The 20,795-nt window shown below is 37.4% G+C and overlaps 1 protein-coding gene across 1 annotated transcript in view; it reads left to right on the top strand.

Moving 5' to 3' along the window:
* kiaa0825 (KIAA0825 ortholog) overlaps positions 1–20,795 on the top strand; it is a 149,815-nt gene that overhangs the window by 24,081 nt on the left and 104,939 nt on the right. The window contains exons 5-11 of the mRNA XM_084114025.1: positions 2,401–2,571; positions 5,169–5,254; positions 5,611–5,820; positions 13,262–13,518; positions 14,951–15,101; positions 18,844–19,034; positions 20,535–20,717. Of these exons, the coding sequence (XP_083970151.1) occupies positions 2,401–2,571; positions 5,169–5,254; positions 5,611–5,820; positions 13,262–13,518; positions 14,951–15,101; positions 18,844–19,034; positions 20,535–20,717 (1,249 nt within the window). The remainder of the gene's footprint in view (positions 1–2,400; positions 2,572–5,168; positions 5,255–5,610; positions 5,821–13,261; positions 13,519–14,950; positions 15,102–18,843; positions 19,035–20,534; positions 20,718–20,795) is intronic.

Raw genomic sequence — 20,795 nt, 5'->3', positions numbered from 1 at the left:
AAGAGCACACACAAAAGTATTTGTCGAAGTGTCTGAAAATACCGCAGCCCTCTTTTCCGCGGCCCATTCTTCAGGCCTAATGCGGAACATCCCCTGGGTGATGGCTTTGGCAGCTGCAGAAATGGGAGAGCCACGCTGGAGATGAGGGTCATCGGCGGGTTACAGGAGAAAGTTTGTGCCCAGCAATGTTTGACTGTAGATTCTAGAGGAAACTTTACGGCCTCTGTGGGATTGGTGTAGATTGCGAGGCCACGGTTCACAGCCCCCCTGGTGTCAAATGCACATTTACAAAGTCTTTCAGTTTTTATTATTTCATTTATTTGAGAAAGGTGCAATCTTGGATTCCATTGTTGGAATGTCCTTAAAGTAACCTTCAAAAACTTTTACAATATCAATTTTCTAAAAATTCATCATGAAAATTTTTATATTATGTTAAAATTTAAAAGACCAGCTTGGAGGTCAAGGTTTTGGTTGGTTTGCATGGTCAAATTAGCCCCTGCTGGTAGAAACCATATACACTATCATTCAAAAGTTTGGAGTCTAGAAGATTTTTTAATGTTTTCGAAAAAAGTCTCTTATGCTCTCCAAGGCTGGATTTATTTGATCAAAAAATACAGTAAAAATGTCCGCATTTTCAGCAGTCATTACCCCAGTCTTCAGTGTCACATGATCCTTCAGAAATCAACTGGGCCTGTTCACACCTGGTCACTTCATGCGTTTTCTCTGATCAGATAGCTATCGATCGTGAAAAGACCAGGTGTAAAATTCCAACCGAAACGCTTTCGAGACTGATTTAAATCCGATCACTCAAACCACTTCAGGAAGTGGTGTGAGATGCATTCCAGATGAAACTGGACAAGTGTAAATGCATCTGGTTGTTGAAACCACATACGTACATTTTGCTCCTACCAAAATGTTACAAAATAAACATCTGAGAGTGTCTTATAGGCCAGCTATGACATGTTATATATTAAGTTGCAGAAGCTCAACACACAATCATCTTCATTAAAAGTATTGAGACTAAATGATCTTACCAGTACTGCTGCCGCCTTTTCTCATATTGCGTTCTTTGATCTTGAAATGAGCTGATGATAAATAAAACGTTGCTTTCGTTGATGTGAACTGTTAAATTTGCATATAGCGTGGGAAGTAAAGATCGTATTTATATTCATTTTGGGGAGACACATTTATGTGGCAGAGTGTAGATGGATCTGTTTTAACAAATCAGATATCCGATCAATAGAAACCAGGTTTAAACAGGCCCATTCTTATATTCCAATTTTGTGCTCAATAAATATTTTTTTATTATTGTCAATGTTGAAAACAATTGTTCTGCTTGATATTTTTGTGGAACCTGAGACATTTTTTTTTTCAGGATTCTTTGATGAATAGAAAGCTCAAAAGAACATAATTTATTTGAAATGGAATATTTTTTTCTAATAAGTCTTTACTGTAACTTTTGATCAATTTAATGCATCCTTGCTGAGTAAAAGTATTATATTCTGCCTAAAAAATCTCACTGACCCAAACTGTATGTTAATATTTAATTGTTGTATACTATAGTAGATCTTTCACCAATGGGCAGATTCTTTTGAAAGACTCTTAAATGTGTGAAATAGACCGGTTTAGAGAATTTATTGAAGGCTGTTGTGTAGTGTAACATTTCTGGACTGATGTTGATGTGCTTACATTTCAACCCTCTAAATCCTTAACCCATATAAATTGTCTGTATGACAGACCTTCACATTTGGTATCTCCAGAGAGGAACCCATCAAATAAGATTCTACAGATGGATTCATTTGATATATATGTCCCTGTATAGTTCTGCACATCTTTAAAAAAGCATTTGCATCTGACTTGTGCAAACTAAATATATGCATAATGCACAATCCTTTACTTTTTTATGCTGGTTTGGTGCTGGTCAAGCTGGTGGACTAACATAACCATCCTGTTCATTTTCAAAATGTAGCTGCTGAAGCTTGTCGACAAGTATGGTCCTTTTTTTTAGCCATTTGACTGAAGAAGTTAAATTAGTTTACATGTATTTGCATTTAATCATTTAGTAAGAGCTTTTATCCAAAGTAACTTTCAAATGAGCAGCATCACAAGCAATCTATCATACAAGACACAACAACATTTGAAGTACCACAATGCCAAGTTTTAAGAGTAAACCAGCGTTGTGTAGAAGTAAAAATGAACAAAATATTTGAGCTAATTTCCAGGAAGTGCCTTTGTATATGGTTGTGTTTTAGTTAAGTGCTCACAAAAGAGTTCAACTACTTCTTAAAGTTTGTGATGGACTAAGCAGAACGAATGGAGGTTGATAGCTCCACCATAGAACCGCAACACAAAATACGCTGTTTTGTGCATGGACTAACTCTTTGTTTTGTCCATTTACAGCTCCTCAGGATCTTCCACGAAGAGGGCGAAACTTCTGCCTCACCTCCCATCAGCTCAGGTGCTTGACCCAGCTGACCTCAACCTTACTGGAGCTGGAACAAACTGTGGAGGACCTGGCAACCCATCTGGGTTTCCTTAACTGCGCTGGAGAATCAGTCTGCAGTGTCAAAGGTACACTTTAACAACCATCGCTAAACATTACCACATCCAAATGCAAACTAGAGTCAAATCCAATCCGTTGCAGGTCAGTGCAGCTCAGCAATCCTGATTTAATAGGGAAAATTCTGTCATCATTTACTCACCCTAATGTCATTCAAAACCTGAATGACTTCCTTTTGAGAAGATATTGTGAAGGAGATATTGTTAAAATGTTTACAATGAAGTCGTTGTTTTGAACAGCACCGTTCAATATTTGGGTTCAAATGTACCCCAAAAAATGTAGCACGGTTTCCACAAAAATATTAAGCAGTGTTTTCGACTGTATAGTAATAATTATAATAATAAAAATTATTGAGCAGCAAATCAGCATATTACAATGATTTCTGAAGGATTATGTGACACTGGTAGCCAATCTAGACGCACCCTAGCGGCAGCACAAATTATTTTGCAGCCAGGGTAGTCTAGCAACTCTCCGTTGACTTTCGTGCTGGAAAAACCTAAATTGGGTCAGGCCAATCACGTCGTGTATAGAGTAGGCGGGGCGGGCTTAACATAATGACGACAGAGTTGCAACGGTTCCCTGCTACTTGAAAACAAAGAAGAGCTGCTGCTGGAGAACAGTCTTTCGAATCGGCTTTGGCCGCGACTCTGGAGGACTTGGAGTTAAGTTTTTCTTTGAGAAAAGAGTAAAGAAAGGCACTTAAGTCATTCTTAAAAAAAGGAAGATGTGTTCGTAGTTTTGCTGGCCAGATTCAAAAGTTGAATCTTTCAACTAACGTTAGCTCCGCTGTTGGGAAAACGCTCTGGTTGGTTGAAGCGCTCTTATTGCGTGCAGAGTGAATTTGAAAGACAGCCGTTTATCCCGCCCCTCGGATTGAGCGTGTCTATGGAGAGTTGCCAGACCTAACATCTTGATGTAGGTCTGGCTTGCCAGGCTATGACACTGGAGTAATTATGCTGAAAATTCATCACAGGAATAAATATGTCGATATAATAAATATTGTAATAATATTTCACAATATTACTATTTTTACTGTATTCTTGATCAAATAAATGCAGCCTTGGTCTGCATAAGAGACTACTTTCAAATACATTGCTTATCCGACAAATCTTACCGACCCCAAACTTTTGAACGGTAGTATATATTCCAAAACAACTGATCGGACAAAAAAAAAAAAGTTCTTTAATACATCTTCTTTTGTGTTCCACAGAAGAAAGTAAGGCTTGAAACAATAGGGTGAGTAAATTATAACAAAGTTTTCATGTTTGGGTGAACTATCCCTTTAAATATCATAGTTTCTGATCTCTTAATCAACGAAATGTCCCCCTGCAGCAACTGTGAAAACATATACAGATAACTAGTTCATGTTGCTCTCAGACTGAATGTGATATACGCCAGTCAACAAGATATATGGTTGTTTTTTTCCCAGATGAATATCACCATAGTATAAATAAATGGCAGCCGATCAAGATTTCTGACAACAGTCTCCTGCAAATCTGACATGTGAAATGATTTGTCACCATGGGAGCGGAAAACCTCCAGCTATATTGTGCTCGACGGAGCCTTTAAATACGACAAGCCTCCAATTCCTGCGTATAATAGCGACATCTCTACAGGCAGCTTATGAGACCAGACTGCTGGCCTGTAGCAGTACCTTGTATACATATGCTTTTTTTAATGAGAGTTTTCTCGCCTTTCTTTACAGCTTTTTTACCGTTCCTTATGTGTGTGTGTTTTGTTTTCGCATATAGAAACACTTCTACACGCACAAATTGAGGAGGCCGGAAATTTCTTTGCGCTAATTTTTTTTTTTCTGCTATGAAAGTGACTGGTGCGTATAGTAATTTCTGTAAAGGTTACATTAAAAAACAGGACAAGCAGAAAAGGGCTGGATTTACTGAGAAGTAAACAGCCTTTAAAGGGCAGTTATCCAAATCATTAATTCAGCCAATCAAACGACTTAATTACCAGAAATTCATCAGATGGGCTTAAAGGTCAAAAAGTGACATGCTGGCTGCTTCTCTCCTCCTTCGCCTGGCTCGGCTCTCTCTCTTCTTCAACTAAATTGCCTCGCCCGGGGTCTCACTTCCGAAGCGTCTGATTAGAAAAATGCGGCCTTGATGCATGCACTTTTAATTTGCCCACAACAAGCACACACACACACACACACACACACACACTTATCCTCCCTCTAACCCTTCCATGGATTAGTCCAGATATGGCCATAGCTATCAGGGGTTCAAATCAACTCCAAAGCCTCCGAATTTAACAAAGCTTACTGTTGCAATTACTGCGTCCGCTTTTTAGTTTTCCCCCCGCTTTATTGGGTGAATCACGTTGTTGTTTGTAGGTCGTCAATGCGCAGAGGAGTTTAATATGTTGGCCTGGCCTGACCCTGGCACCCCACACATTGACTTCATTTCCAAAGGCACCATGTAGAGCGTGAATGCATATGCTAATATGCTAACGGAACATATGAGATGTTCCTGCGTGAAATGTTTTAATGAGCTGGAAATTAGAGGATTTGGAGCTCACTTCCTTTCGTAAAGCTGTAGTGACAGTTTACTGTGGATGCATTGTGAGTGTTTTTTTTGCTTTTTCCATGCAGGGGTCCTGAAGAAGGTCAGGGATGATATGGAGGTGACGGCAGCAGAAGACAAAGCCGCTACTGATCTTGTTCTGCAAAGCACAGAGGTGGTACACATCCCTTATTTATTCACTTCTGTTGCAAATTCTGAGATACTATTTTTCATTGCACCATTATGATTTTTGAAACAACCCTCCAATATACAACTTTACTGAATGTGTTTTTATTGTAATCAACATATATATTGCTCTTGCGTGAGGTTAAGGGTTTAAACAAAACCCTAACCCTAAAAACTCTAAGAACACCCTACATATTATTGAGTTGGTGAATTTTGCATTGGCAAACAGTACTGTACATTATATCCTTAAATACATGTTTTGTTTTGTAACCATTAAAATACTGTATATTCCAGTCTGACCAGATGTTGCATGGTATTTATGTATTTGTGTGTGTGTGTGTTTAGGTGGTGTCTCTTGAATTTGGGTGGAGGGCTACATTTAGAGACCTCATTCCTCAGATGGCTCACTGTGTGAAGGTGGTGTTGGATGACGTGTGCAATAAGAATCTGGAGCAGGAGGAAGCCGCACATGCGTCGAGCTCTGCCAACATCCCCATAACCCCTGTTGACCACAGACACCATCCAGAGAGAGACTCTCCCAAGATGGTGGCGAAGGTAACTTAATAGTAATTTAAATAGTAAGATGAAGAATCACACACACACACACAAGTGGGAGAAAGAGTATGTGCTTTCCGTACATTATAAAACGGAATTTTGTTATATTGTCGTTTTTGTCCTATTGTTTACTATATGTATTTGCTTGGTCAGTGTCGTTGTGCTTTTTTTGTGTTTTTTTTCTGTTGTAGGCTGTACCTTTTAAATAACTGAAATCATTTGGCGAAGTGACATAGAACTGTAATGCGGTAGACCTGTCTGGAACTACTTTAGCCGTGCGTTTCCCTGAAAATAATTGCACACCTTAGAACGTTCGTCAACCATTCAGATTCAAGCATTCAACAGCCCCGTAAAATAATTAATGTAATGTAATGTAAATGACAAATGAGAACTAAAACACAGCATATATATAGCCTATACTAAGTAAAAACAAAGATGATTGGATTAACACAGGTGATACAAACGAGGGAACCGATGAGTAACCATAGAAACAAACTAGAATGCAATGTGTAACCTAGGAGACAAACAAGTGGCGGGAAACTGAGAACAAATGAGACATGTGACTGAGGGATACAAACTAAAAGTCCATGAAGGTGTAACTAAGAATAATCGTGAAAAATTATAAGACCGCAAGTGTAAGTGCTTTTTGTGTACGCATGGTTTCAGTTGTTCCTATTTGTTGCGTATATTTAGTATAATTTTTAGTACGAAAGTTTTTGGTAAATCATCATTTGTTCAAGAAAATGTTCGTGTGCAGCTTTTACAAACAAATTTGTGCGTACATATGCTTAATGAGACCCAATGTGTCCTGGCTGAAACAAGTATTAATTTCTTAAAAAAAAAATCTTTCTGACCCCAAATTTTTTAATGATATATGAGTATTCTCAAAACATAGTTAGGTAATGACTTGTTTATATGCTTATTATAGTATCACGTTAGCTTAGCATTGAGCACTATTCATGCGGTGCACCGAGTTTCTGCCTATGTACTGAAGAGCATTCCAAATAGTCTCTTATGAATGAGGAAGCTTGTAGGCTGTATGCATCAAGGCAGCTCACTAGGTTTTGAAACAGAGCTATAGAGGAAGGTATTTGTGAATATTTCCTTACCTTTCCAGTCTCTTTTGAAATACTCCAGTGGTTCACAGTGACATGACATGTCTGGCACCGTGGCTTCAGGAGCCTCTCTGGTCTGTGAGTTTGCTCTGTGGCCCAATGTCTTGCCTCATTTTATCCCTCATCACGGAGGTCCCCGTCTGAGACGAGCTCAACTCGCTGCAGCTCGGGCAGATTGATGAGCCATCACAGCCTCAAAGGATGGCCTCTGAGCTTGGATAGGATGCAGGTGTTTCAGACCATGCGTGCTCCATTCACCAGCCCTTTTTCTTCTAGTTAAAAACATGTTTTTTTTTCATGTCCACACTAGACAAAAGTCATATTTTTTAACGGAACTTAAGTGGTTAAAACACAGGCACACACACACGTTTTGATTTTAGAATGTACATTGTAATTCTTTAGAACTTTCTATTCATCAAAGATTCCTGGGGTTGAAAAAATGCATCACGGTTTCCACAAAAATGTTAAAGGGATACTTCACCCAAAAAAGAAAATTACCCCATGATTTACTCACCCTCAAGCCATCCTAGGTGTACAGCATATGAGTTTCTTCTTTTAGACGAATACAATTATATAAAAAAATGTCCTGGCTCTTCCAAGCTTTATAATGGCAGTGAATGTCCATTTCTGTTTTGAAGTCCATAAAAGTGCATCCATCCATGATAAAAGTGCTCCACACGGCTATGGCTATAGTTAATAAAGGCCTTCTGAAGTGAAGCGATGCGTTCGTGTAAGAAAAATATAAATATTTAAAACTTTATCGACTAAAATAACTAGCTTCTGGCAGACGGCCTATGCAAGTCTACTTACGCCAAAAGAGTAACATTTGACAATGTATTAAGCTTGGAAGAGCCAGGACATTTTTTTTATTTAACTCAGATTGTATTCGTCTGAAAGAAGAATGTCATATAAACCTAGGATGGCTTGAGGGTGAGTAAATCATGGGCTAATTTTCATTTTTAGGTGAACTATCCCTTTAAGCAACACAACTGTTTTCAGCAGTTAATATTAAGAAATGTTTCTTGAGCAGCAAATCAGCATATAATAGAATGATTTCTGAAGGATCGTGTGACACTGAAGAATGGAGTAATGATGCTGAAAGTCATTTTAGATTGTAATAATATTTTGCAATATTAGTATTTTTGATCAAATAATTTCAGTCTTCAGTCATATTTTCTGGACTTTAAGTTGCAGTTTTTTTTAATCATCTGAAACATGCTGTGACTCATATTCCAAAGCGACTTACATAATGCTATTAACTTCAAACTTATTCTCAGGTACAACTTACTTTGTGGAAAATATGGTAAATTCCTTTAGAGTGTTTTCATATTTTTGCATTTTTGCAACTGACATCTGCATGCAAAGCTGCTTTAAAACCTTTGTCGAACGTAAAAAAAAGATGCTTTTGCACAACATGGCCTCATCTCATGAAGTTTAGAACGTCAGCGTTCATGTCTGATTTCCATACGGTTTCATTGATGCTGCCAACACCCCTGGAACCACATCACTAACAAGTGTCAAAATTTGTTCACACTCAAGACCTCTACGACACATTTACGTGTAGGTCAGTGCTTCAGAATGAGCAGCCCTCATCTCAAAGGTTAGCATGTGCATTTATTTGCATTCTCTGCTACCCTGAGTGTCTGAGAACCACTTCTTTTTGACACGTGTCACCACGGCCCATAAGTAGGCAGCGTTATGCTAGCCCAGACCTGACTTAGCCAGAACGTAGTCAGTCCAGATGCATTACAGAGATCAATACTTCACCCATTCATATTCATACATTCATGCTTTGTTTCAAACTCTCAGAGTCGCCAGGCCTCCCGTCTGCATAATATTTCAGCAAACCATTTATCAACCTGAAACCGCGATCCAGCTATTGACCACCTCGCGTTGACGATCGTCCTTAACCCTGTGCGGGGAGAAGGATTTAGCACTGTTCAAAGGTGCAAGAAGACTGCTGCAGAGTTGAGCTCTTAAATGTTTTAAAGCTTTGCTGAGAAATAACCTTGTGGTGGCTGTCCTGTTGGAATCCATATCTTTGATCTGCTCTAGTTAAGGGTTCTCCGAACCGGAGCAGCAGGCTTTAGAAAGCCATAAATCTCACCGACACCTCTCGGGTGCTCATCACCTTGGATTGGGGCGAATCTTTGCATTCTCGCCCCCATCTCTCTCGTACTTCCCACTAAGCTTATAATAACAACGCTCAGTCTGTTGTCGACTCGCTGTTTCAAGACCTGTTCAGCCTTTAGGGGCTTCCGGTTTGGCGGGTCTCTTAGCGTGCTTTAGGGATGTCAAAGCAGCACTAGAAAAATTATACCAACTTTCATATTAGTATCATAATACAGTGCCAACATGTACAACAGGTCACTCTTTGTCTTAAGTGAATGTGAACAGGAAAGAAACATCACATGTGTCATTTTTTGTCTGTTAGGCCTTACAATAAAGGTCAATAGACCTGCCTTTGATTCTTATGATGTTAATATTAATCAAACAATATTAATTAGAAAAAGAAATTAAAAAAATTCACTCACTCTTCTATTTATTTACTGTTGTTTTTTTTTTTTGTACAAACTATTTAATTTCAAATATTTATGCAATTGATAAATACTTGCAATATTATAATATATTTTAATATTTATTGGTATAGTTTATTATGATTATATTAATTAATGAGATTTATTCAAATTGACAAAATATACTAATATAAAAACGAATTAAGTTAATAATATAAATAAACTATAATAATTTTCTTTTATTGTTATAATTTCGTTATAATTACCATTTTACTGACATTTTATTTGTCAGCAATATTTACCTAATTGATAGATACTTGCAGCATACCATCGTTAACATTTTTATTTTATATTTATAGTTATAGTGTATTATTAAAATAATTAAATTATTCAAATTTAGTAATAATAATAATTAGTAATATAAAAAATATTACAAGTAATTATAGTTAACAAATTACTAACTAATAATTGTCTTTTATAATGATCATTTTATTCTAAGCTTTTTACTGACTTTTTGTTTGTTCAATTACATGAAAAATCTATATTTAATTAATTTATAAATATTTACAGCATGCATTTAAATATATTTTTATTACATTTTATAGTTATAGTTTAGTCAAATATTTTAAAATAATAGATATTAAAATGTACAAATTATACAGGAAAAAAATATTATTCTATTATAGTTGAATTTTCTTTGCAATATTAAAGCTTGTATTGTGAGTAGCCTAGTGAAATCTCACTGGTATTGCTACTAAAATATTGTTATGGTGACAACCCTAGCGTGCTGCATCTGTTGTGTCTGAACATAATGGAATGGCAAGCTGTGTAATGCAGATGCTGAAGTTTAGTGGAGAAGTATGAAGTCACCTCTCTCTTGCCTGTCCATGCTTGATTGATAGACCTGCTATTGGAAAAAGTTTCCATTTAACATGTGCTAGGTTTTTTTCCTCTATGTTCGCAGAGGCCTTGGGACACGGTAACTCCCTGTGGAAGGGGGAAAGGGTGGAGTGGAGGGAGATATATACACCACACGTGTATTTTACTGCCCTCGAATAGCCCGGCACCGTAACTCATTTCTATTGGTATATAAATTCGACAGTGAACCCAGCACGTGCGTCTGGCTCTTCGGCGTGGCCCTATCCGCTGCCGTAACTGTTGATCTGCATTAAACGTGTGGCTGGAAGGAGGGATGGAGAAAGGGATGAATGGAAGCGCTAGATGGGGATAGATCCACAATGATGTCTTCATTTGTCAAGTGTTGGAGAAATATGGGTGGAGGAAGTTTTGGTGTATGTTCCGTTCCAGGCCTGCCTCTTTTTGGCAATAACCCTTAGGGGTCTTCCTTTCAAGCATCGTGTCTCCCGAGGCAATGTAAGGCAGATGTAACAGGCACACACACTTTCATAATCATTTTGAAGAGAAAATACCATTGCTGATTCCCTGTTTCCTCCAGGACAAATGTGGAAAAATGAGATAAGTGTTGCTGCTCTCTCCAGGCTCCACAGGAGGGGAACTGCAGGTATTTGAATCCGAAAATGGCCCTGAATGTCTCTCACAGTCATATCGGCATGGATGATTTGGTTATTCTATCGCAATAAATGCTAGTTGGTTCGCATATGGTAGAGTTGTGTGAGCTGCTGAAATGCAATTTCGGTCTTCAAAAAGGGAAGTTTGAGTGTAGTACGATAAGGAATTTCTTAGTGTATAGCGCTGAATGTTTTTTGTTGGATTTAAGAGGGACAGGATGGAGTACATAAAAGTTTTTTTTTTTTTCACAATAACTATCTGCAAATAATTCAACTGAATGGTCATGATAGTAAAGAAGCACTGTTTAGTGTGGATAACAGTATAGTTGCACCAAACAAGTATTAAAAAATAAATCCGTCTAGTGTCGGAGAAGCCTGTCAGGTTGTTCATGTACTTCAATATGTTGTGTTGTGTCATTTCCTAAGCCAACCGCTCTCTTTCACTTATTTCCTGTCAAAACTGTCCTGTTGATTTACAGGCAAAATAAAATATTAAAATAAATTGATTATTTAATTATACACATGCTTATGTTTTATTCATTGTCTTTAATAATGTGGAATTTTGCAGGGGCAAAATAATTGAGTTGTGAAGTGGGGGACACATTAAAGGCACAGTATGTAAGTTTCGCCACTAGAGGACGCTTATTCAAAACTATTACGAAGGCATAGCCTGATGACACTGTGAATGAGTGTGGAATCATGGGAGTTGTCATCTTCACCTCCACAGCTGAGGAAAAGCAATATGATGAGACTCATGTTCATGGATGATTTATTAAAGGGGTCATATAATGGTACATGCACTTTTACAAGTTGATTGTACTGAAATGTGTGTTGGCAGTGCCTGTACACAACCATCATAAAATGATAAAAATCCATCCAGTGTTTTTTTTTTTTTAAATCTTATATGTTTTCCCCCATCTCAAATCAAACCGTTCGTCACAAAATCGACGCCCCTCCCACGATTGTTGATTGACAGCAGCGTTTCAACACAGATCCGCCCTCGCTCGTGAGCGAGCTGTCAATCATAGTCCGTGCGGACGCACAGAACAGAGGGGCGGGGTGAGCAAAGCTCATTATCATTTAAAGACACATGCACTTAAACGGCGTGCTGAAAACAGAGCTGTTTTTGACCAGGTAAAATGAGTGTTTTCTTACAATACTAATGAGAATTTTTAATTAAAGTATATTACAAACTTTTAATTTAGACCCTAAAGAATCATATTAGCTTGTACAAAAATGGCATTATATGACCCCTTTAATGTTACTGGTATGAAGCAGGGCAGGGCAGAGAGCCTGGGACATTTTACATTGCTGTTTTTACTATGCTTATATGCTGCAGTCGGCCGCTGCCGCTCATTCGCATTCGCCTCCTTCTCTGAACTTGAACTTGGTTACAGTTACATTTGATCACTTAAATTCACATTATCTTATTCCATTCTAATGAAACAAAAATTTCACAAACAAGTGCTGAAATACTCATTCAGCTCACTTTATTTGACAAATTAAAATTGTGGGGTAACACAGCGCTATTTTACTCGGTCAAAACAATCATACTAAAAATGTGTCCGAAGTGTCCTGAATGTTATGTTATAATGTTACTCTGTGCGTTCTGTGACTGGTATTAATAAGACACTTGTTGCACATTGCAGTAAGCTAGATCATATTATAATATCATATTAATAAAATCTGGATGACTTGTGTTTCGAAATGGCATGCAGTTAATTTGAAAACTTCGTATGGTGGAGAAAATGCTGTATTGCTGTTGATAAAGCTCTTTCTGATTTTGCTATGTCAGCCACTTGACAAAATAGTGTTATTCGCGGTAAATCAAGAAAACAAAGGATTCAAAAAATAAGACTAGCCGTGTTGAGCTATATAACAATGGTTAGTTTTCTGTCAATAAAGTTATCCAAACAGTTGCTCACCTGTCAAAAAAAAAAAAAAAAAAAAACATAATATAAAGAAGCGTATTTGGTGTTTCCATGGTTTCAACCGAAGTTAAACCGTAAATCAAGGGTAATGCGGATATGAAGCCATTGACAGGCGACGCAATGACACGGCCCGTTACACTGGTTAAAATATCTGATTTCTCTGGATTTAAACATTGTTGGAAACATTTGGGATAATGTAAATACACAAGTCAACAGAATATATAACAATGTTCTAGTGTTTTTTGGTTATTTTAATCCAAAAATCATACATATTGTGCCTTCAAGTATTGATTATCTATTGATCATACAGAAAAACCTTTGAAAAACTCACATATTCACTGTATTTCCAGTTCTGTGCAGACATTGTGGAGCAGATGGATGCTTTTCTCCCTCTGGCTGTGGCGTTTAGAGAGGACACCCTGCTGCCTGTGTGCTCCAGCTACGTGGAGGTGTGTGGCCGTGTGACTTCTTTCCTACTAACGAGGCTAGAGGAAAGGGCAGGGGAAGTCCCGGCCTCAGCTCCCCTCAAGAACCTGCCCATTCTGATGGCCACCAGTGACTACATTCACCAGACACTCACTCACTATGAAAGCCAGCTCAGAGACATGTGAGTTAAACACATTTTTTAAAGCAGTCCTGTTTGTCGATTATATTTTCTTAACTTATCAATATGTAGCAAGGACGTATTCAATTCAAATGGATCAAAAGTGACAGTAACAAAAATAGTTCACACAAAAATAGTACACAGCAAACTGTTTTCAACATTGATAATAATAAAGAAATTATTTTTAAACACCAAATCAGAATATTAGAATGATTTCTAAAGGATCATGTGACTTTGAAACAATGCTGAAAATTCAGCTTTGCCATCACAAGAATAAATGACATTTTAAAATATATTAAACTAGAACTAGAAAAACTAGAAAAAAAGCAATTTTGAATTGTAATAATATTTCACAATATTATAGTATTTTTGATCAAATAAATGCAGCCTTGTTGAACATAAGATACCTCTTAAAAATCTTTCAAGGGTAGTGTTAGTGTACACTTTAATAATGTTTTGAGCTAGTCCAATGCAAGTCATTTTAATGGTTTAATTGTTTTGTTTTGTATTCCAGTAATCTTTAAAACAAGATAACATTTGTATAAGTTATTAGAGAATATACATTATTTTTATTCACTTTGTTTTTGAATATAGTATGAAGTTTATTTTTCTTATTTCTATTTTTCTAGAAATATAGTGCAATTTAGTATAGTTTATGCTTAATACAACAACAGCAAGAAGAAAACAAATAGCCATAATCTTAGTCTAGATTCTTAACATTTCTAATTTGCATGTATTTGCATTTCAAATGCATAAACACCTGATAAAGATCTTAATGGTTGGCCCAAGTATACATTTATCAAATGCAGAAGCTGTACCGTATTTCTGTAGTGGATGTGGCGTGAGGAATGACAGTGAAGTCTGATCCTCTGTATTGTGGTAGCCCTGATTTCATAAATAACTCCAAATCTCTCCATGGATGATAGGTAGGCTATATTAAAAAACCCAGCTTGGGTTTGACCTGTGCATTTGTACATAAAATGAAAAGTGTTTGGAGAGGGTGAGCACTGCTAAAGTTCACCGGTTTATGGTGCACTTTGTCAAGCCTAGGTTTTCCTGGCGAGGCAGCCTGTCAGACGGATGTCAGATTTACTAAAATGCTGTAATTGGATTGTAAAGAACCGGAGTGAGACGTACGTGAGCTGGTGGGCTCTGACAGAACTATTCACCTATGTGTTTGTAAGGTTACAGCCGAGAATGAGCAACAGAAAGAGAGTGAGACAGACAGAAAGGGGTATCAGACCGTATGTGTGGCCTTATTCTTAAAGAAGGGGAGTGAGAAAACATTAGGGGAGGAATTAGGAGGTGTTGAATGATTGACAGGTAATAATAAGAGCCATTTGCTGATATTAATCACTTAGTGGCTCTTTGACCTGTAAACTACACCGCTTTTGCTTTAAACCAGGCCTTGTGTCTTTGATGTCTCCAACACCAGGCCTCTAACTCTGCTGCCCATTCAGAGAAGCCAGGATGTGTTGGCGGCCCTGAACGATCACCTGACCAGCTACTGCGTCCATGTGTGCGCCACTAGTATACTGCAGGATGCCGAGAGCCACTACTGGAGTGACCCCAACCCTTTTTACGAGGTACAGATGGTTGTAGCTTTTCTGGCTATATTTTAATAATAGTTCATGTTACGTGGAAGCCTTGTTGAGGGCTTCTCTTTGGGGTTGGGTTAGGTTATTGGAAGACAAAACATCCTGTGCTTTTAAAGTGTGCTCAAGGATAAAGCTGTGGTGAAGTCAAACAGCATAATCACATTCAGAACTTAAGTGTATCTGTATTGAAATGCAGTGACATTGGGCAATAAATGATACATTGTATTATTGTATTCTTAAGTAGTCGCCCTCTTAAATTCTTGGCTGTTCTTGCACATTGTCCTTGACTGTTTAGTTGATCCAAACTCAATCCTTAGTTGATCCAACCTCAAGGCCTGCCATACTAAAGAGCCTTAAAAAAACAAAAATTTAAAATCTTATTACAAAAAAAAAAAAAAAAAATGCTTGAACGTTTTGCATATTTGTAACCAAATTCCAGTCTCAGCAGATCTGACAAATTTTTTTAGAACCAGAATGTGTTTGTGTAAAACCTTCTTGTCTTTCCATTAAAGAAAAAAAACATTAGGTTGTTCATTGACTATATATTTGATTTTGGGGTGGGGATGGGTTGGAATACTTTTAAAATCCTATTTTTATATTATTTTATATTATTATTTTATTTAAGTGTATTTGTTTTGTCGACGGGGGATTATTTGGTTAAACTTTTGGAGCTTTTAGCTTGATTCATTTGTAAGAATCAGTTAAAACGGTCCATTTTAATCAATATATTTAATCAAAATTTTCATTCAACAGTTTGTTTGCATCATCATCCAATTTTTTTTAAATTTAAATTACATGAAAATTGTAATTAAATTGTCTTATTAAAATGTTTTAGATTACATTTACATTTGTGCAAATAAAAAAAAAAAAAAAAAAACTTTTCAATAAGGTTTTATTAGGTCACATTAGTGAATGAACTATACTTCTACAGCATTAATCTTAATTAATGTTAATTTCAACATTTACTAATACATTATTAAAATAACGTGTATTTGTTAGCATTAGTTAATGCACTGTGAACTAACATGAAGAAACAATGAACAGCTGTATTTTTATTAACTAACATTAACAAAGATTAATAAATATTGTAACAAATGAATTGCATTGTTAATTCTTAGTTAATAAATAAATGAATGTTAAAAAATGAGACCTTATTGTAAAGTGTTACCAAATATTCGTATACACTAAATAAATATCCGTATACACTAAACATTCTTTTGTTTATTTATTGAAAAATAGCCCTTTACTATTTTTAACTAGATTTTTACTTCTTGCTGTAAGCATTTCGAATTGATTTGACTGCAATTGTTAATAAAAAAAAAAAAATATATATATATATATATATACATTGTTAATTAAAATTTAAATCAAACTTGTAAGCCTTTTCAGACCAAATAAGAAGTATTGATGTTTATATTAAACACGGTCATAAGTAAAAAAAAAAAATAAAATGTCTAGCTACAGTATATTGCTAGCTGCAAAGCTCTCAGTCCTAGTTCTCATAATGACCCTTCCTCTAGTCTTTTCAGTGGGGCTTGTGTTGCCCCGAGGCAGCTTTTAGACTAACCATCTGTGTGTCGAAGAGTCTAGCCGTTCCCGTAGCCCTAACCTTACCTCCATTAAGATATGGGCACAGTCATAAGCGCTCTCACAGATGCGTACGCACACATCCGCCCGTCGCGGGGCTGTGGGGCAGACTGGCCTGCTGTGTGCAGGTGTGAGTCTGCGCCTCTGCTGACCTATATCCCCTCTTCCCCCCTCCTCCCTTTCACTTCCTCCCGAGCAAATGCCAAAGGGCCCGAGTGCTTCCAGAGGCCCAGTCGCTAGCGCTAAATCCCTGGGTCCGGACGTGTGGTCATGCCCCTCTGTGTCCCTTTCTATGGCTGACTTAGCCGTGGCTCACTGGTGGACCACGTCCCAGCTCTCATTAGGAGATGTAGTACATGGTTGTTAATAATCTCTCTTTGGTCACACTGTGAACTCCTAATGCGGCTTCCTCTTTGCCTGAAAGTAATTAGCCTCTTAGGAAAGCAGACTCTCTCGTCCTTTTTATCATTTTTCTGAATTGTGTTTCCATTTCTTGCTTTTTTCCATTAGAGCTGTTGAGCAAGTATCATACAATTCTGAAAGCATCTCAGCAACGCAAGTCTGAGCCTTTAGATCAGTCAAGCTTATTCTTGTTATGCTCTACATTTGTGCTCTGTAGCTTTTTAAAAATAATACTGTGTCGCAAATCATTTCTTTAAAAGTGCAGAAATAGCTTCATACTTAAACTTTATTCATTAAATCTTGATTATTTACACAGTGACACGATTTTGCATAATAGGATTGAAGTTAATAGGATGGTTAATAAAGAGCTGAAGCTCACTAAATGTGGCAATTTGAAATACATTTTTTATATTTTCAAATCTTTTTGACATTTTTAAAAACATTATACAGATTTCTGTCATTTTATCGAAGAATGTAATGTTTTAGTGCAGGGATTTTCAAACTGGGTGTCTGGGGAGCCCTAGGAGGCCGGCGGAATTACACTTGTTAACTTAATATATTTATTAAAAAATGTTGACATATAACAATATTTTCTTTTTTACACATTTAGGCAATTTGATATTATTACTTTTTTCATAATGATTTCAAAATACATATAAAGTGTACACAAATATAAATATAAATTATTATATAAATGCATTTATTTAATTTATTTATATAAATATAATTTTATTAATACAATTATTAATAATAAAATAATTTATTTTTAGGACTATACAGTTCTCTAATAGTGGCTAATAGTTTTTTTTTTTTTTTTTTTCAAATGGGCATTTATACATAAAAAAAATATATAGTTGCCCTTGTAAGGATATAATCATATATGATGGTCTTTGGCATCATCAAAAAAGTTTGAAAACCTCTGTTTTAAAGTGAGACAAACCAGCTAATACATCACATAATTCATCAAATCTGTTGTTTATACTTGTTCATGTTTATGCTGTTTTCCCCCACCAAAAAAGTGATATCACATCCTGGAGGATGATGTCATGGAACTGGCGTTTGTTAGTTGCAAAAGTCTAACAGGATGGAAAGTAAAATTGAGAGCACAGGAAAAACCTATAAAATCCAATTAAAACGATATTCCCAAGAAAACCATGTTTTATTTGAACTATTGTGATTAGAGAAAGGAAAAATGCTGAAACATCTGGAGAATTTCTTAATGAATTCCCAGTTTTTAAAAGGTAGATTTGCAATGGACATGGAGACATGGTTAAAAAGCAACATCTGCTCAAACTTTAAAATTCACTCCTTTGTTCAATTTGGGATGTTGTGGGGGAGAAAAAAACCCCCCAATATGATTGCCATTTTAAAATTACGAGTTATATTTCACCCAGTATATTAAGTCTCGCATGATGAGACTTGCATAACAGGAATGACCCGTTGCCATCTTGACTCAGTGTGCATGCATGTCTGGGTAATGTTCAGATGAACAGTGATTGAATATCCAGATTAAAACTTCAAAGTATCCATACGCTCTCTCTTTCTCTGTGGTAATGAGGGGTCCAGGTGCAGCGTGCAGGTTGCATGACCATGAGGGTCTAGAGGAAGATTGTCTGGAAAGACCTTCTGACTTTTTTCCTTTCTCCTCATTTCGGTATTTATTTGCAGTGATATCATCATCATCTCTTTACCAGTCTCTCTTTGTCTCTTTTTTTTTTGTCTCCTCCACCATTTTTTTCAGGGTGAAAGGTGTTCTTTCTCCATCCAGATGTGGCACTATTTTCTCACAGGCCTGCGCAGTGACCTTTGGGGCGCTGTTGCCCCCGTGCAGGCCCGGCAGACCTTGGCCCAGGTGCTGTGTGAGACCCTGGAGGTTTTAGTTCAGAGGTACTCAAGAGTGCGACCCTCCTACAAAAGACTCCCTCAGATCAGGTACCAGATAAGAGGATCGTTTGAAAACCTGCCGTATTTAACATTAGAACTGTTGTTATTTTTTTAAATTTCTCGGGTGGGCATGGAATTCTCAGTTCCTTTAAATGGTTCCATTCACCATTGTTTATTCCATTCCATCCCGTTCCACAGACAATATTTCAGTTTGTGTGTGTTGTAGTTTTTCCCTCACCAACATTATATTAATAAAATACCATTTCCTATCGCTATAGATAGATAGATAGATAGACAGACAGACAGACAGACAGTTAGATAGATAGATAGATAGATAGATAGATAGATACTATTTCCTATCATCTTACTTATTGTTTAATCTGTATGAGTGTAAAAAGAGTGTTTGAACATGCTGTATTATTCTCATTCGGTTGTTGCGTTGTGGAAATGTGTCGTGCTGAAGTGGCCATGCATGGTTAAAGTCACCCGTCTTCGTCTTATGGTCAGCAGTCACACTCAAACACACTGTAACTGAGAGCAGTCGTCCATGCTGTCTGATTGAATGATCTTACCGTATTTCTGCCGCGCTGAGACGCACAAGCCCACCTTCTATCAGGAACCTCGGGCTTAGCAGACAGTGTTGAATGCTTTAGTGATTATGCCGGTGTTCGGCCCCGGGGGTCAAAGCAGATCTCCAGATTTGTAGAACAGTCTCTCTTTGTTAGCACATGGCCCTGCCTCAGCGCCTGGCGGAGGGCCCGGTTCTTTCATGCTAGACGGGCCCAACCGCCCAGGCCTTGTGCGTAGCATTAACACATACTTAAAGTGGTTAAAGATGCCACAAGAGCACGCTTCCCCTCCACTCCAGGACTGATGAGAAAGAGCAGATCGCCCAAGGCTGCACTGAAGGAATGAATGGAGGGAACGTTTTTTCTTTCTGCAAGGACACCCGGTTATGAGCTCTTCAGTGCCGGGTGAGCTCAGGGTCTGCCAAGCAGATGGGCTCTGACTCTGCTCCCTTCTCTTTTTCTGCTATCTGGAGAAAGGGGAACTTTCGCTGTGCTATAAAGCAGAACTTGGTGGTAGGTGATGAAAAGTTGAGTTTAATATGGAAACCAAAGTGGGTTACTCAACCTCTCTGGATACTGAGAGACTGTACAGAAGTACATCATACACTCATTTAGCGGTTTGAACTGAGCAGAGCATGCATTTATTTGAGGTTACTTAATGATACATATGTATCTGAAAGTAGAGAGAGATAGATAGATAGATAGATAGATAGATAGATAGATAGACAGATAGACAGATAGATAGATAGATAGATAGATAGATAGATAGATAGATAGATAGATAGATAGACAATCAAGTGTTGACAATCAGCACTGTGATTGGCATGGCCGATGAAATCTTACTATTAATATCATTGATTTTCAAATTAAATAATCAACAAGCAAGTATGGCCATACAGTGTAGCTCTATCAAATATCACACATTACACATGAAAGACAATTTTTTGCTTGTAAATTTTGGTCTCATTGCCTCCTCCAGGGTTGATATTACAGCTCTTCTGCTGTGCGTGGAGCATCTGATGTGGAGTATGTGTGAGTCTGTGGAGGAGTTGCTATGGCCAGATGCAGCCCGTGGATCTTGGATGTGGTCCATACACAGCCTGTGTAACCAGCTACTGACCGTACTGGTCATCCTTACATCACCTCTGGCGGAGCTGCACAGGTGACACAAGAGTCGGGATGAACTTGCTGGATTATTAAGAACTACAGGAGCAAGATTAGTCGTTTGATGAGAGTGTGC

This window comes from Abramis brama (assembly GCF_963993115.1).
Source record: "Abramis brama genome assembly, chromosome: 5".
Lineage (NCBI taxonomy): Eukaryota > Metazoa > Chordata > Actinopteri > Cypriniformes > Leuciscidae > Abramis > Abramis brama.
The sequence above is the reverse complement of the archived record's forward strand: the minus strand, read 5'-3'. Positions and strand labels throughout refer to the sequence as shown.